Source organism: Dipodomys spectabilis, unplaced genomic scaffold, assembly GCF_019054845.1.
Source record: "Dipodomys spectabilis isolate Male_0828 unplaced genomic scaffold, ASM1905484v1 ptg000032l, whole genome shotgun sequence".
NCBI classification, from domain to species: domain Eukaryota; kingdom Metazoa; phylum Chordata; class Mammalia; order Rodentia; family Heteromyidae; genus Dipodomys; species Dipodomys spectabilis.
Genome location: NW_024870709.1, coordinates 20,351,925 through 20,370,210, shown reverse-complemented (window position 1 = coordinate 20,370,210; position 18,286 = coordinate 20,351,925). Strand labels below are relative to the sequence as shown.

At 35.7% G+C, this 18,286-nt stretch overlaps 1 protein-coding gene and 1 long non-coding RNA gene across 4 annotated transcripts in view; one reads left to right on the top strand and one right to left on the bottom strand.

Annotated features, from left to right (window-relative positions):
* Positions 1-2,709: 2,709 nt before the first annotated feature.
* LOC122105625 lies at positions 2,710-3,402 on the top strand. Its single transcript, XR_006147056.1, has 3 exons — positions 2,710-3,117; positions 3,149-3,150; positions 3,317-3,402. It is a non-coding gene; the product is annotated as an uncharacterized LOC122105625 (long non-coding RNA).
* Positions 3,321-18,286, bottom strand: part of Nsun3 (NOP2/Sun RNA methyltransferase 3) — a 47,911-nt gene continuing 32,945 nt past the window's right edge. For 2 of the 3 annotated variants that reach the window (XM_042676941.1, XM_042676944.1), the window contains exon 6: positions 3,321-4,494. In XM_042676941.1, coding sequence (XP_042532875.1) covers positions 4,230-4,494 — 265 coding nt within the window. In that variant the 3' untranslated portion in view covers positions 3,321-4,229. The remainder of the gene's footprint in view (positions 4,495-18,286) is intronic. The other variant, XM_042676942.1, reaches the window with a different exon arrangement.

Sequence of the window (18,286 nt, the reverse complement as noted above, 5' to 3'; positions counted from 1 at the left end):
TGGAAAATCTAATCCAATTTGAAAACACTATGTTGTGAAAATATGAAATAACAAACTTTACAACTTTGGTGGTGGGTGGGGGTGGGAGATGGGAAGGGATGGGAAGATGGGAAGGGGAAACAAAGGAGGAAGCAACAATGCTTCATAAGAAATGTACTCACTATCTCACCCATGTAATTGTAACCCCTCTGTATGGTATTTCCACAATAATAATTTTTAAAAAAGAAATGTACTTATTATCTTGCCCATGTAATTTATAACTCCTCTATATGGTATTTTCACAATAAAAACAAAAACGAAAACATTAAACTAAGTATATTACGAACATATACTTTATGATTAACCTATAGAAAAGCAATGCACATTTTAAACCTTTAGTATAAGATAGGATTTCAACCATTAAAAAATTGTGGTTTATTTTGTTAGCATAAACTAACAAAAAAAATAAAAATCTTTTCAATCCTCATTAAAATTCTGTGCTCACCAAACATGTTTGATTGAGTCCAAGATATCTAGCTTTACTTTGAACACATCAGTTACATGTTTTTACAAGTTGTTGATAGAACAAAGGCAACAAACAAAACATTATTTCTAGTCCTCTCAGTTATCTGAATTCAAGTATGGAAGCTTGCAAAACAAAAAATAAATAATAGAAAATAGTCTTTAGTCTAAATAGAAGTGAATAATACAGTAGCATTCAGCTTCAAGTTGTCTTTTTTTAGGTTATTTTAAATTGCCTTTCATATGTTTTGATTGCTACCTTTTTATTATTATCTTTTTATGTAATTGTACACAGGAATTGTCCTTTAACAAAGTTTATGTATACAATGTATCTTGATCAATGTCACCCCTTTCAATATTCTCAAACATCCCTTCCCTACCCACCCCTGCTCTCACGCTTCTTAATTTTGTAGGATATACATTAGATTTTTGTCTACAATTTCCCCCTCTTCTCCCCTTGATCCCACCCCACCCATTCTGTGTATCCTCTTTTCCTGGTGTTTTATTTTGCTTAACTTGCAGCACTATTCACTATATGTAAGCTATATAATCGGCCCATATGCCCCTCAATGGATAAATGGACCAAGAAAATGTGGTATATATACACAATGGAATTTTGCTCATCCATTAGAAAGAAAGCTACCACCATGATTATGTTTGTGGCAGCATTATTCACCATAGCTAAGATATGGAACCAACCCAGATGCCCCTCAGTAGATGAACAGATCAAGAAAATGTGGTGCGCACCCTATTTGTTAGGAAATGGAAAGACTTGGAAAAAATATATTAAGTGAATCAAGCCAGACTCAAAAAAACATAGGTCCCATGGTTTCCCTTATCTGCAATAACTAGTATATATCTGGGACAAGCAGAAGAGGTCAAAAGCTAGGTATAAATGACCACATAACCTGATGCTAAACGAAATGAACCCCAAGATAAGGAGGTTTTATCTTTGTTGCTGTTCTTTTTAATGTACTTATAATGTACTATGTGATTTTGTTTTGTTTCTTTGTATGTTCTTCCCCCATGATACAATCCCTGTTGTCATTGTATTTGATTCCGGTGTCCTGAAACATGTATATATATTTTTCTAATTTTGGGAGGAGAAGGGAAATAACAAAATGCTGAAATAAGGATTCACAATGAGATGTACAAGACAATATGTTGAAAACAAACTTAACAACTTTGCAGGGCGGTGGGGGGGTTGGGGAGGGAAGGGATGGTAGGGGAAAAACAAAAGAGGGTTTAACAAGAAAAACAAAAGAGGGTCTAACAATGCTTGATAGGAAATGGACTCATTACTTTGCTCATGTAACTATAACCCCTCTGTACAGTAAAAATATATATATTAAGGGGCTGAGAAGGTGGCTCAGTGGTAGAGCGCTTGCCTTTCATGCCTGAGGCCCTGGGTTCGATTCCTCAGCACCACATAAGCAAAAAGAAAAAAGCCGGAAGTGGCACTGTGGCTCAAATGGTAGAGTGCTAGCCTTGAGCTGAACAGCTGAGGGACAGTGCCCAGGCCCAGAGTTCAGGTCCCACAACCGGACACCCCGCCCCCCCAAAAAATATATATATATACACTAAGAAAAAAAGAAATGGAAAGACTTGGGAAAAATTGTATTAAATGAAATAAGACAAAGGTTCCTGTTTCTTCTTATATGTGGAAGCTAGATTTAGCTTATAGTATATATGTTGAGTGGTATGCAAGTGTATATAAATGTATTAACTGAAATATCGTAAATTCAAGGGAAATCTTTTTTTTTTTTTTTTTTTTTTTTGTCGGTCATGGGGCTTGAATTCTGAGCCTGGGCGTTGTCCCTGCGAGCCCTCTACTGCTTGAGCCACAGTGCCACTTCCAGTTTTCTAGTGGTTTATTGGAGAGAAGAGTCTCATGGACTTTTCTGCCAGGGCTGGCTTTGAACCGTGATCCTCAGATCTCAGCCTCCTCAGTAGCTAGGATAACAGGCAAGAGCACTGGCCCGGCTCAAGGGAAATCTTAACTGAGTCTGAGTGTGTTTTCTGTTGTTTTTTTTTGGTCAGTCTGGGGCTTGAACTATGGACCTGGGAGCTGTCTTTTCGCTCTTCAGCTCAAGGCAAGCATTCTACCACTTGAGCTACAGCGCCACTTCTGGTTTTCTGGTGGTTAACTAGAGATAAGAGTCTCACAGACTTTCCTGCAGGGGTTGGCTTTGAACCATGATCCTCAGATCTCAGCTTCCTGAATAGCTAGGATTACAGGCATGAGCCACTGGTACCCAGCTTTTGTTTTTGTGAAAGTTTCTTGATATGTAGTTCTTGATATGTAGGTCTTGAACTCATCACATAGGTATATCCTAGTCCCTAAGCCTTTTGAAGGTTGAGATTACATGATGTGTTACCATGCCTAGCTTCACTGTTTTTCTTAATAACTGGAAAAACTATGCTTGGACTCTATAATGAAGTAACTTTGGGAGAAAATGCATGATCTAAGGACTGACACTAAAACTCTAAGTCTATATAAAGAAATACACACCAGATTCACAGGATACATGTAACTCGAGTGAGTCACTTAGTAGCTATTGGAATTTGATAGAAGTATAATACACCCCCATTAAGCATTGCCCCTGTACATTAAAAGTGACATCACAGGGCTGGGAAGGTGGCCCAGTGGTAGAGTGCTTGCCTTGCATGCATGAGGCCCTCGGTTCGATTCCTCAGTACCACATAAGCAGAAAAAGCTAGAAGTGGAGCGCTAGCCATGAGCTGAAGAGCTGAGGGACAGTGCCCAGGCCCAGAGGTCAGGCTCCCCAACTGGCAAAAAAAAAAAAAAAAAAAGTGACATCACTCTCTCCTCTAACACTTTATAACAGAGTCAAATAAAAAAGCTCCTCCAGATTGCAACTGTAAGATAATCAGATTCTGTAGTACTCATTATGACTGCAATTATGTAACAAAACTCTCCAAATATAGTTCAGTTATTGCAGTTATTAATCATTCTCATTCTAAGTACTTGCTTTATAGCCTTCTGGATAGACTCCATTATTCCACAAGCTGAATGTTGAAAGTCAAACATGTGCCTGTGAGTCTGTTTTCTAAAGGCCTTTCAACATAATTTACCCTTTCAATTTGTATTTGTGAATACAAAAAAAAATAAAAATAAGTGAGGGAAATAAAGCTGGTGTCAATAGAGTCACTGACCTTTGCAGTAAACAGACGACAGTCCTTAACGGAAAACAACTTTGCAAATAAGAAACCTATTTTGCTAGAACTAGAAATTGTGCTGCTTAAGAAGTTAGTCTCAGAATACCAATCAGCTCTTACAAACATGAATCTACATTTGATAAAGAGAAAAACAGTATGGTGCCAGCAAATGTGCATTTTAATGGTTCAAAGCACCGACATCATAGATAGAATGTAGCCCTAAACATTTTATGCAGAAAACCATGTATTTTGATTAATATAACCAAAAAACGCCAAGTAAAAGACAGCAGATTTATTACACAGAACAAACACCATCTGTACTACCTTAAATCACTGCTAGAAATATATTTCTAGGAAAAAATACACCTGAAAAATTTTCAAACCTGCATTCTGTAATACCAAAGCATTAACTAAACAGGATTCCACAAACAGAACCAGAGAAAGTAACCGAATAATTATTTAAATAGTAACATGTAGAGACCTAAGAAAAACAAACACAATTATATACCACCATTGTTTTAAAATGTATCCCATTGTTTTTCATTGCTTTATGATTCTTTTTTCAATTTGGCTACATACATTGGGCCCCAGGCTTTGCCCCTGTCAGGAATCACCATGAACCCATATTCACGGTCAGTGGGAGCAAATGTGAAGTGCTGGGAGTAAGTTCTTGCTATTTCCCTAATGTCCACAGGCACAATGTTACAGTAGGAGTTTAAAATAGCACTGATTACATCTTGATTTTCTGCTTTGGAAAGTGTACATGTAGAGTACACCAGTATCCCGCCAGGACGCAAGGCTCTAATTGCAGACCTGTGTAAAATCACAAAAATGACAAGATTAGTTAGGTACAGTAAAAGGAATCCAGGGAGTTGAAGGCAAGGAAGAATGCATCCTTAAAAATAAATTTAATATCACTTGGAATGCAATCACCTTGGCTGCTTTCTAGTCTTACACTCTTTCTTTTCTAATATTCCTGATGACTGGGAAAATAATAAGCAACTAAGTATAGATGGAAAAAAAACAGAGAATGTTTGCTTGGTTGATGGTCTTAATTTTTAAGGAGAGGAATAGGACATTGAACATGTATAACAGATTTGTCTTTGAATCAGGGAGAGTGAAAGTGAAAATAAAGATATGAATTGAAAACACACATAAAATATCACTGATTCTATACATCAAATATTCCAAATTGGACTATCAGGTAAAAAGTTGCAATATGTTTAATCTAAGAAAAAAACATAACTTATTTAAGGAAACCTAAGACAGCCACTACATGTGCTGTCCCCCAAACCCTTTGGATTTGCATTCTACTTCTGCATTCTACTTAGAAGGGATCTCCAGAGCAACAGCCAGGAACTGACAATATTGGGGGAAAGATCCACCCTTAAAAATAAGATCTAGTACTATTTTGACTCTTTATAAAAGTGTAAAACTAAGCATTGCCAGATACTTAGAAGGAGAAATGTGTAAGCAATGTGTAAAAAGCACAAACAACAAATATAACCAATGAAAAAATTTAAAATTTGGAGCAAGAGGAAAAATATGGTCAACGAATCCATAAATACCATCAAACACAGAGCATCCATAAAACAACAGCAAAATGTGATGAGAAAAGACTAAAAAAAAAACTTTTGGAAATTTAATACATCTAATTGCCCAAACTAAGCATATCTAAGAATAATGCTTAGATGTGCTTGGGAGTGAGGGCTGAAGGAATTACCTTTAAAGATAAAAAAGCAACAGATAGATGAAAAACTAAGATCAATCGAGTGGGTCTGAAGGTCAGTGAACAGGACTGGAAAGAAGTTAAAATAATAAAATAACGAGACATAATTTTCCAGCGGTAAGAAAGATGTGAGTCTTCAGATTAAAGAACTCATGAAGAGGGCAGCGAATTCTTACTTCCTGACCATCTATTGTGTGTTTGGTTTTGTTCTAGGCATTGGATATATATTTATACATATTTATAAATAATATATAATATACATAAATATGAATACTAATTTTAAAATTCTTTCACAAAGATTTCATTCTAGAGATTCTGTCAGAGAAACATAGGTGAAAAAATATAAAAATTATATACATTAGGACCTGAATCCTGTCAGGACCTGAATCCTGCCACATCTCCAACAAATTCATATGCTAAGTCCAAGCACCTACTACTGCTCAATGTAATTATATTTGGAGATATGGTCTATAAAGAAGTAATTAAGTTAAAATAAAGTTAGTAGGGTAGTCACTAATCAAATATGGCTTGTATTCTAATATGAAGATGAAATTTGGCCAGAGTTACAGAGAAAAGACCACACAGATACAGGAAAAAGAAGCTACTTATAAGCTATGGAAAGAGGACTCAAAAGAAGTGAATTCTGCCAACATCTTTATCTCAAACTTGAAGCCTAGTGAACTAAAATAGAAAGTAAACTGCTGTTTAGCAACCCAGACTGTAGTATTTTATTATGGTCATATCAAATTATATACATACACATATACATGCAAATATATTTTATTATAAAAATATACATAATTTAAACATACATATGCTATATATACATAGATGTATATATATACATATGCATATATATACTATATATACACAGGTATATTCTAATACACACATAGTATATATCTGTACATGCATACATACCAATTAATACACACATGGAAGTGTGTTTGCAGGTATTTTAGCTTGGTATGCAAATTTGTGATAAATCTGAAGAAAATTAAAGCAGGATAAGAAGATTAGGAGTGTTTAGAGAGTGGAGGATTGCAATTTAAATAAAACTGTTAGAACAGAATGCTATTTCAAAAGTGATATTTGAATAAAAGATCTGAGGCGGCATGGGAGTGGGCCAAGCAGATATCTAAGGGAAAGGCATTTTACACCAAAGTAGTAGTCAAGGAAAAGAGCCTGAGGTTTAGCTAAAGAAGAGCCAGGTGAGCCAGGGAGTAGTAGTATGAAATGAGATCAGCATTAAGAGAAATGGGTGTAAAGGATCCAGAGAACACTGAAAAACCTCCATCTTAGAATAAATGAAATCCGCTCATATTTAGATACAGCACTGTGAAATATAAAAACCTGAAGAACATAGAGAAGAGAGAAATGCTTCTACAAGAAAAAAAAAAAAGGTCACCATTAATGAGTCACTTAAGGGTCCAGGAACCAGGCTGGCCTAGTGAAGTAGAATACTACCAATCCTGAGAAGAAGCAATTTATAGTGAAACCCATTTTCAGCCAACCCATCAAATTGGAATACAGAAACTTGAAGATAGATTTTACCTGTAGAAAAAAGGAAATGCAACAAAGGAAAATGGTGAGGGAGTAAAGTTTCAGAACATGAGCTGTGCAGGAGGTCGAGTGAGAAACCACTAAGAATCTCCAGGAAAGAAGGGAGAGGAACAGAAGAAAATAAATGAAATGACTGAAAATTGAAAAGAAAACTGAAAACCTGTTACTCGTGAGAGTGAGAGAGTCCCCTTTCTCATCTGATTTTAGTGCAAAAATTGTCTTGTTTTCAATGGTTCTCTAATCATAACAACCAATCGAGAGAAAAAGGAATTCTTTTTAGTTTTGAAGCTACTGCGTTTTAAACTCAGGGAATTATGCTTGCTAGGAAAGTGTGGTACCATTTAGCCATGCTCCCAATCCTTTAAACTGCAGTTATTTTACAGATAGGATCTCGTGCTTTTGTCTACAGCTAGCCTTAAAACAACAATCCTTGTACTTGTGCCTTGGTAGTAGTTGGAATTTTCCGATGTCTTTGAAATTGGGTTTTGCTAAATTTTTTTAGGGGTAGGGTGAAAAGGGCTAGAGATTGTCTCTAAATCATGATTCTCTACCTCTACCTCCGAGCTGGGATTATAGGCATGAGTACTGCCTATTGGTATTGGTCTTCAATATGAAGAATTAACTAACATCAACTGATGTTAGTACTAATTTGGGGCAATTATACAACCTTAGAATCAACACTGACAAGAAACGAGTACTATTGCAAGTGGGAGAGGCATGAGAAGTGGGGAGCTGCAGTTTAACCGTGAAATGTCTCTCATGTATTGAATAATTTGTCCTCTGCTAGTGGTGAGAAACTGAGAGGTGGCAGAAACTCAGGTCCAGACTAGCTAGAAGAAGTAGGCTACTGGGTTGGGTCCTTGCTGCTGAAAGTTATGCTTGGTATCCAGTACCATCTTTTTCTTCTTCTGCTGCCTGACTGCCATGAGGTAAAGCCTCCTACTCTTCCACAAATTTTCTGCCACATTATAGGCCCACAATCAATAGAGCCAAGGATTATGGATGAAACCATGAACCCAAATAAGTAATTCTTCCCTTTCAGTTGTTTGCTTAGGTATTTGGTTATAATGAGGCAAAAGTAATTATCTTACAGCATGTATATGTAAATATTCTTATTTTCTGAAAAGAGAAGCAGACACAGAGTCTTTGATTACTAATAAAAAAATAAAAAGTTCCACCACAAACAAAATAAGAAATGTAGATCTAAGTGTATTGAGTGTCAGAGCTGACTGAGAGAGAAACATCTAACAAGGACTATATATGGATACTGGCACGACAAGTGAAATCTATGATAACAATACTCTAGTATTTGATGTCTAAAATTAGGACAATGAAAGAATGTTGAGATGGACCTGTAGAAAAACTGGTGTAATAACTAGAACTAGCTGTCTCAAAGGATAGGAGTGTCAGGGAAAACATTTTAACTAGATGCTCATTTATATTTCTTTTTTTAAAAAACTATATGATTTATTTCTAGGTTAATACAGATAAAAGGGGCAGTAGGATTAAATATCAGAACTTTCTTACAAAGATCAGTTGGGTTTCATTAATTAATTTCTAATTTTGATGTTAAGGAGAACTTCCCTAGAAGACTTAATTCCTTACATTCCAAGTAACTAAAATGTTATGGAATACAGAATTTCCAGAGATCTCATGTCATAATTTATTGATTGAAAGTAATGTGAAGTGTCTGCTACTAAGGCAGGCACTAACACATCAGGGTTTGTTGTTAGTCTCTAAAAAATGTTATATGAATCTTTTCAGTTTTCACTGTCATCTAAATATACTACACAGGTGAAGAAAAGTTTCATATCAACAAGATATAAAATAGTAGTAACACTCTGTAATAAGAAAAATAATGATGTACACACATCATAATCCCCAGCATATGTAAACAAGTTATATCACAATCTCCAGAACCTGTACACCATGGCATACTTCATGCCAAAAGGTATTTATAGATATGACTAAAATACAGATCCTGACATGGGGGATTATCCTGGATTACTTGAGTGTTTGTGATGTAATCAAAGGGTCTTTTTAAGTGAAAGGGAAGCATAAGAGTTAGTAAAAGAAAAGTAATGTTAGAAGTTAGGGCTGTCATGACCGGATTGCTGGCCAATGTATGCGGTCTGCTGCTAAGAACCGGCAAAGGCTCAAAATGGAGTGTTATCCTCTAGAAGTTCTAGAGAATAAAGCTCTCTGAGCACTCTCATTTTAGTTTCCTGAGATCTTCATTTTTATGTGGTGGGCATTATTCTGACCACCAATTGCTTTCACTCTTACCACTGTGCTACATACACCCAAATAAGGCTACTGTTTATTAACTGTCTGTTTTACAGTGACACCCAAGGCATTTGCAGATTTTGCTAAGCAATTTTTTTAACTGCATTAATTTTTATCCCTTTCTACAGGCTATAGAAAGGTATACGGTGATTTTTTAAAAATCTATGAAAGGTACTCAAACAGGATTTGAGTGCAGCTATCTTTAAGCTCCCATTCAAAAGAGTATTTTAGTCTTACTTTCAGCAAAGCCAGTACTTAATCAAGTAGGTATAGTATTTTTCTCATTAAGGTTGCACAAAAGTACATTTAAGTCTCATCGTTTATAAACAATATGCTTCTGACTGACTTGATGCAAATTTAAATTAATTTCTATAATGTCACCATTGTTGGCTGATCATTTTGCTTTGTTTGCATTCTATAGTCATAAATTATCTTTCTAAAATTAGCAAAACTGCCCATTCCTGTGTTAATTTCTAAAGACAGAAACTGTACAGTAATAACTAGTATAAGTCTTAGACAAAGAGAAACTGTCAGACAAGTTGATGTTAGGCGAAATGAACCCCAAGATAAGGATTCAAATGTTTTTCTTTTCTTTCTTGCGACCGTTTCCAACATATTTATAAGATGATTTCTTTTGTTGCTTTGTATATACCTCCCCCAGGGTATAAGCCCTGCTTTCACTGTATTTGATGTTGATATGATTTGAGGAGGAGAAGGGAAAAAACAAACTGTTTAAATAGGTTATAGGTGGACCCCTCAAAACAATAAGATGTACAAGACGTTATGTAGAAAAACGAACTTTACAACTTTGTCGGGGTGGGGAGTGAGGGGGGTAGAAGGGTGGTAGGGATATGGGGGTGGGGGTAAAGAGGGGAAGGGATGGTATGGGGAAGCAAAGGAGGAGGCAACAATGCTTGATAAGAAATGTACTCATTATCTTACCCATGTAATTGTAACCCCTCTGTATGGTATTTTCACAATAATAATAATAATAATAAAGAAATTGTGTGCAGTAATAAAAAGGCTTCTTTTTTTTAGACTGAATTAATTCAAAACCCTAGAAGGCAAAAGGTTACTGATTACAGTCAAATGACTGCTGATGTGCTAAAGCTAGTTTTTGCTTAACTACAATGTATCTATTTTGCTTTTAATGACAATTTATTTTAGATATTTAGAGTTTGAATTAAAAGATCAAACTATTAAGGCAAGGCACAAAATTTTACTCACAGGTACATTGCTAAGATTTTTCTATGCTAAAAATTATGTTATATCCTACATGACTTTTCTTCAGTTATTGAACTGGTCCATATTGAGGGTTCATCACTAGTTTTTATGGTAGTATAAAACTACCACTGAACTTAAAACTTACACACACACACACACACACACTTCTTGACTACTAATACATTTATGTTTTAATGTCAATGTCAATTGACATTGAATTTTAGTTATGGCTAGAACATTCAACAAGAGTTTAATGGTCTTGGTCCAAAACAAAAATTAAGAGAAGTGTATTTATTACAATATACTAAGTGAAAAAGTAACATGTTCCTAGAATATAAGTGCCTCAATTAGCAGATCTTTGTCACATAAAATTTTAAATGGTCCTCAGGAGACAAGTACTATGTCAAAGTTTACCCAAGTCGTAACAAAATGATACTACAGGATAGTAAGATAGTAGGATATTCAGACGTTTATGAAGAGATGGGATTCAATATGCATATAAGAAAGACACTTTGGGGTTGGGAAGGTGGCTCAGTGGTAGAATGTTTGCCTTGTGTGCATGAGGTCCTGGGTTCAATTCCTCAGCACCACATAAGCAGAAGAAGCTGTAAGTGGCTCTGTGGCTCAAGTGGTAAAGCGCTAGCCTTGAGCTGAATTGCTGAGGGATGGCACCCAGGCCCAGAGTTCAGGCCGTGACCTGCAAAAAAAGAAAGAAAGGAAGAAAAACATTTTTTACTTGTTAAAACCCTTAAGAAGCTTAAAAGTCTGGAGGGTAAAAAGTCTTAAAGAAATCCTATTTGAGTAACAAATTCTGGCAAAGTAGTCTTATTTGCCACATATATTAAATCCCCCAACAACAAATCCTCAAAGAAACAACTGCCCAATAAATAAGTGGGCTAAAGACTTAAAGAGAAACTTCTCTGAAGAAGAAAGAACGATGGCCAATAGACACATGAAGAAATGCTCAACCTCCCTAGCCATAAAAGAAATGCAAATCAAAACAACATTGAGATACCACCTCACTCCAGTTAGAATGGCAAAAATCAAGAACTCTAATAACAACAGATGCTGGAGGGGATGTGGACAGAAGGGAACCTTACTGCATTGTTGGTGGGAGTGTAAACTTGTTCAACCACTTTGGAAAGTATTAAGGAGGTTCCTCAAAAGACTCCACATAGAGCTCCCCTATGACCCAGCAGTCCCACTTTTGGGCATTTACCCAAATGTTTACAAACAAGACCACACTAAAGCTACCAGCACAACTATGTTTATTGCAGTATCATTTACTATAGCTAAGATCTGGAACCAATCCAGATGCCCCTCAGTAGATGAATGGATTAAGAAAATGTGGTATATATACACAATGGAATTCTATGCCTCCATCAGAAAGAATGACATTGCCCCATTTGTTAAGAAATGGATAGGCTTGGAAAAAATTATATTAAGTGAAGTAAGCCAGGCCAAAAGAAACATAGGTCCCATGGTTTCCCTTATTTGCAATATCTAGTATATGTCTGAGTCAAGCAGAAAAGGTCAGATAATGTGATGTTAGGAAAGTGAACCCTTAGATATGTATTTAAATGTTTTTTTTCTTTCATGCATTTGTTTGTAATGCATTTATAAGATTATTTCTTTGTTGCTTTGTATGTCCCTCCCCCACAGTATAACCTCTGCTTTCACTATATTTGATGTCGGTATAATTTGTGGAGGAGAAGGGGAAAAACAAGTCGTTTAAGGATACAGGTGGACCCGTTGCAACAATGAGAAGTACAAGTTGTCATGTTGAAAACGAACTTTACAACTTTGGTGGGGGACGCGGAGGATTTGGTGGGGGGGGGGGGAGGCTGGGAAGGGATGTGAAGGGTAAACAAAGGAGGAGGCTGCAATGCTTGATAAGAAATGTACTCATTATCTTGCCCATGTAATTGTAACCCCTCTGTACAGTATATTCACAATAAAAAAAAAATAAATAAAAAAAGAAAAGGCATTTTCCATTTTGTTTAAATTATGTGCTATGCAGTTATTTTCTTTCTTTTTCTTAAGAGGAAAGAAAACTGAGCCACCAGCTAAGTGACATACGCTGCTATAATAGTATCGTCCACTAACTTTCATGAAATGAGCAGTAGCCCACTGACTTCTCAATAACATGTGTCATAACTTAACAAGATCCTGAGAAATGAAGTATTACTCACCTGGATAACCACAAGCCACGATTTTTGCACAGAATTCTTACAAAGCAAGTTGCATTAAGACTAGCATTATTCACTATTAAATAGCAGCAGAGTAGTTGAGCTCTCTAATCACAATGGCAAGAGATGAGCTTTCTAATCATACTTAAAAAGTAAGTCAGAAAATGATGTTATGACTAACTACTACAGAAGCACATACTCATTTCTGAGTTCTAATACTCAGGCTTCTAATTACTATGTTCAGTTCCAAATAATACCAGAAAACATTTGTCTTGGACTACATATATTATTCAATAAATAAATCCAACTATCCTGAAAACCTTGAGGAAGTACTTCTAAAGAAAGTATAGCTGTCACACAGTATAATTACTCTGTCATCTCCATGAAAATACATGTTCTCTTCTCATGCCCCATAGAAGTGCTGATCAGGTTTAAACCCTACTTGAGACATTAAAAAAGATTCTACATAATAACCCTACTGTGGTAGAGATGCTCATGATTATATTGTAGTATAAAAATAATAGGAAATGATTTTTACCCCAGCACTACTAACAGAAAACTAAATGGTGGCAGTCAGAATGGATCCCAAACACTGGTTGCTGTATGGCAAATAGGGGTTATATATAATGCTTCCCAAGGTTTTAGTGGTATTTTAGTGTACTATGAATAAAATAAAATGCATTCCATGCTTGAACCACCTAGTTAATAAATCAACTATAAACTAAACTAAACATTCTGTTAAAAAAAAACCTACAGACTGAGAAGGTGGCTCAGTGGTAGACCGCTTGCCTTGCATGCCTGAGGCCCTGGGTTCGATTCCTCAGCACCACATAAGCAAAAAGAAAAAAGCCGGAAGTGGCGCTGTGGCTCAAGTGGTAGAGCGCTAGCCTTGAGCTGAAGAGCTGAGGGACAGCGCCCAGGCCCAGAGTTCAGGCCCCACGACTGGACCCCCCCCCCCAAAAAAAACAAAACAAAAAACCTACAGAGTATAATATTAAATTGAATGGTAATTTAGACCTTCACGATAGATTCATTTGGCCCCAAACATCTCTCCTAAACTCAAGTAACACTATTTATGATTGATTTATCTCTTGCTGTATGTTACATTTTGTTGAAAAGTATTAAATATCTGATTATGAGTTTTGCTGTCTACACTATACTAGAGAAAGGGGCTATATTGTTTACCTTATAATAAATATATACTGTGTAACTTTTTAAAACTCCAAAATCTAAATACCGAAATACATCTGGCTCTAAGTGTCTTTGGATTTGGGGCTTTTATAGGCAAATTCACCAACAAACAGTCTATTATAATGATACATAGTGTCTCCTCTTTCTAACAATATGGTAAGGAGAAAACTAGATTATTTTGTGTTTGATTTGGTACACCCAGTGTTTCTCCACACTTACCTAAATAAAGTCTGTGAGTGTGTGTGTGTGTGTGTTAAAGCAGTTACTGACATTTGAATTCATAGGCTCTTGTAACATAGGCACCGAACTATCTTAAGCCACACTGTCCAACCTTTTTTGCTTCAGCTATTTTTCAGGCAAAGGATTACTTTTTTTTTTTCCTGGAATGGCCTGGACTTTGATGCTCCTACCTGTGGCCTTCCACAAAGCTAGGATGACAGCTATATATAAAGCTAGGATGACAGCTATATACAACCACACCCAGCTTAATGGTTGAGATGGGTCTCACTTATTGCCTGAGGTGGACTTGAACTGATTATCCAGCTGATCTCTGTCCCAAGGTTAGCTGGTCCTAGCCACTAGACCCTATTATGCTTGTTTCTTTTATTAATAAAAATTAATAAGGCCTTCATATTAGTAAGGCCAATTTTTGAAGTATTTATCTTCAATTTCCTCAAATGCTGTGCTTTGCACTGAAGTTTTCCATCTTGGAAAGATCTTCTTAAAGGAGTAAATTTAACTTAATGTAGAGAATCATCTTTGAACAGCTGCTTAAGATTCTTAGAAACACGAGGAGAATGTATTGCTTTTTCAGTATAAGAAGCAAGGATCTTTAAATTCCTATACTAGTCACACAACAAGTGATTTTTAGTAAAGAAAAGTAAAAGAAAAATGATTGCCCAAATTTAGCATCTCAAAGGATAAATAACAGCCTTTACGTTCAATTACCTCGAAAAAACCAATAAATAAGTTTAAAATAAGCCTCAAACTAAAATGTCTTGGAACCCTGATAGTTATCAAAGTTCCTAAAGGAACTCTGCAAAAAGACCCAAAATGTAACATGTGATGCAGGGTGCCTTTTTTTTTCCGGTAGCATATCTGGAAGAAAATGTTATTTTTATAAATAGCTATTAAAACCATCTAACACATTTAAAAATATAAATTCCCTTTTTCCGATCTATTCTTCTTGTGCTTGATTAGATAATTTGGCATTCTGTTGGGAGGGTCAGTGTTAATGAGATCAGTCAATTTAACTCTTTTCTGCATTTATAAAGGACTGAGCTAAAATTGTAGAAAGCAATTCAGCACAACACTGCCATCTTTTGACTAAGGGAAAAAGTGATATTTTCCTCTCATTTCCTCATGACTTGTAAGAGACTTTTTAAAAACAACTTCTGTTTATGTCATCCTGTAAACATGTTTAAAGTCACAGTATAGTCTCACCTACAATATCTGGTGCAGAAGCACAGGAATAAGAGATGCCTGCACTCTTGAAAATCAACTCCTCATCTCTATTACTGTCTTTCCATTTTCCAAATAGTGTCAAGGAAACAGAGCCACACTATTAAATGTAGATATGGACAAAGAAAGGCAATTCAAATTGTAAATCCCTTAATGCTACAGTATCAATAATCTTTCATTCTCATCTTAGAAAGTTTAGCATTATACATTTTTAAATTAACTTTTTTATTGCGAAAATACTGTACAAAGGGGTCAGTTACATGAGCAAGGTAATGAGTACATTTCTTATCCAGTATTGTTGCCTCCTTCTTTGTTTTTCCCCTACCATCCCTTCCCTCCCACCTCTTCGGTTACACTTTTTAAAACCAAGTAACAAAGCAGTAATTAATTTTTTAAAATAAGGACAGAAGTGGGATGAGATAGTTGGTTCGATTTAACCACTGAATATTCAGTTATTAGATTCTTTATAAGGCAACTTTATTTTTTTAAGATAGTAAATGTGGTTTATTTGAAGAGTGGAGGAATTGAGGTCCGCCATTTAATTTAATAACCCTCAGCAATTCTTTGAGATAGAGTGACTCAAGAGCAGTTTCTTGCAGGTGCTTTTCCAAGTATTTCCTGAATTGCTATCTTCCAAAATAACATCACTTATTTATCTAAAGTGTCTTTGGGGAGAAGAGGATTCATTCACCAACAGGAGGAGTAGGGAAGTCCTCTCAGACAGAAGTCAATGTTCTACAACAGGTTCCACATGAAACTGCTCCTCAGAATCTAAAGGTGCATCTGGTTAGCACTCTTTGGCTGCATTCCTATGTTGTAAAAGGCGATTTTATAAAGCCACTTACAACTTACATTTAAAAGAGAAGTCAATAAAATAAAAACGTATGAAAACCACTGGTTTTCTTTTTATATCACTGCCAAACGACAGTTAGGCTAAATCCAAACTGGAAAGGTGAAATGCTTCCCTCCTGAGGACACTGGATACACCACACATTATCCCATAAGGAAATTTCCTATCTGTTGTTCAGAATAGAATGTTCCTGATAAAAGGGAGTGTAGGCTTGGTCAGAATCAAAACATGTTGATTGCTATGTCAAATGAGTCAAGTTGAGATGACCTGCCTAATTAATACTGCCTCATGTTTACTTGGTATTTAAGAGCTCTTCATAGCCTTAATGAAATCTATAAGGTAAACATACATGAGATCTACATATTGTGATCTAATTTGTAAACATATTGTGATCCAATTTATTAAATTTGAGGTTATAAACTCTTGTAACTTGTGAAGTTGCACTGGTAATTAATGAAACATAAAGACTGTCATGTTAATCTAATTCCAGGAAAAGGGCTGGAAGCTTCACCACTGCTAGTTACCCGAAGTTAACATTACAAGTGTTAAAATAAGTATAGAATCTAGGGCAGTAAGACCTAGGATGCCAAATGCATACATTTTATCATCCCAATTATCCCAAATACTCATTGAAGGTAAAGAATAATTGCATACCTTTACACACTTTTCATACAAAGAAACTAGAAGTTAATGGGTATGAAGCAGTGACCTGAAAATCTTAGCTATCTGACCTTTACAACACAAAACCCTCATCTGGGAAATGCTACTTACAGCAGTTATGAAGAGGAAAACAAAAGCAAACATCTCATGCTGAGACAAAACTTACATGCCTTCTTTGAATACTGATAGTTAAATGATAGCACTAAAGAATTTTAACAAACTAGACTCAACAAACAGAAATTCAAAAATAGTTCAGCCTTCCAATCTGGATAATTTGGTAATTACTACTAATAATAACTAATTTATATCAAATCTCAAGTTTTTAGCAATTAACTTGTTAATGATTAATTTTATTTCCACAAGTATAAAAGGTAAATAAAAATATTTAATGTACTCAGAGTATTATTGAGGAAATGTTGGAAATGTGGCCCAAGTAATGGAGTACCAGCCTAGCAAGTTCCAAGTTCTGAAACCAAACTGAGAAAACTATCACCGCCACTACTCCTGTCATGCAACTACCCTCCAAAAAATAGATTACAAATATCAGGGTGAAAATAAATATACATCCAAACCTTTTATTGACCTTCATCTTAGCATACTATTTGATATTGAAATTATTTCAAAGCTTTATGATTTCATGAAACTGTTTTCCTATCTTACCTAATAAAAATGAGAAAACTTCTAAGGGCAATATGAATATGTTGCTCTATCATTGAGTACTTGCCTAGTATATGTGAAGACCTGGGTTCCATCCCCATAATTACTAGAACAAAACAAAACCAGAATACTAAGTTGACAGTAAAAGTCCATCTTAACAAAAACAGTAGAATATATTTGATTACATTTTCATGAATTTGAAGAACAACCTAAAGTGATCTATAATAAAAGAGGTCAAAATACTGGTTGTCTTTAAGAGGGGATTGAACAGCAGAGGAGCATTAGGAGTCTTTCTGGGTGATGAAAATGTCCTGCCTCAGGTTGTCTATGTGATTGTCAAAAGTGCTTTAAATGTACATGCAGCTTAGTGCATACACACATTATACACCCACAGGTTAGACATGTAGTGGAGAGGAGCAGTTGTGCCCACACACCCTCCAGGAACCACAGGATCTTCCTTCAGTTTCTTCGAATTCTGAACCACTCTCCTGAGCTCACATCTAGATCTGTGGGTTAATCCAACAGCATTTCTGCTGATCACTTACATCATTAAAGTTAGAAATTCAAAGGTGGTAAGTGAACTAGGCAAGTTCTGGTGATAGCAGGATTGTTTTCTGTGTCCTTTATGGGAAAAAGGGCACAATTTCATAGAAATATATAGACTATGTAGCCTGCCCAAAATTAAAGATCTAATTCCAGTATTATTAGAAACCTTATACTACTTTGGGGAATTCATCTTTAATCAAATTCTGACATACTGTAAGTAAGACCTGTACTTCTCCAATGCAACAGTGA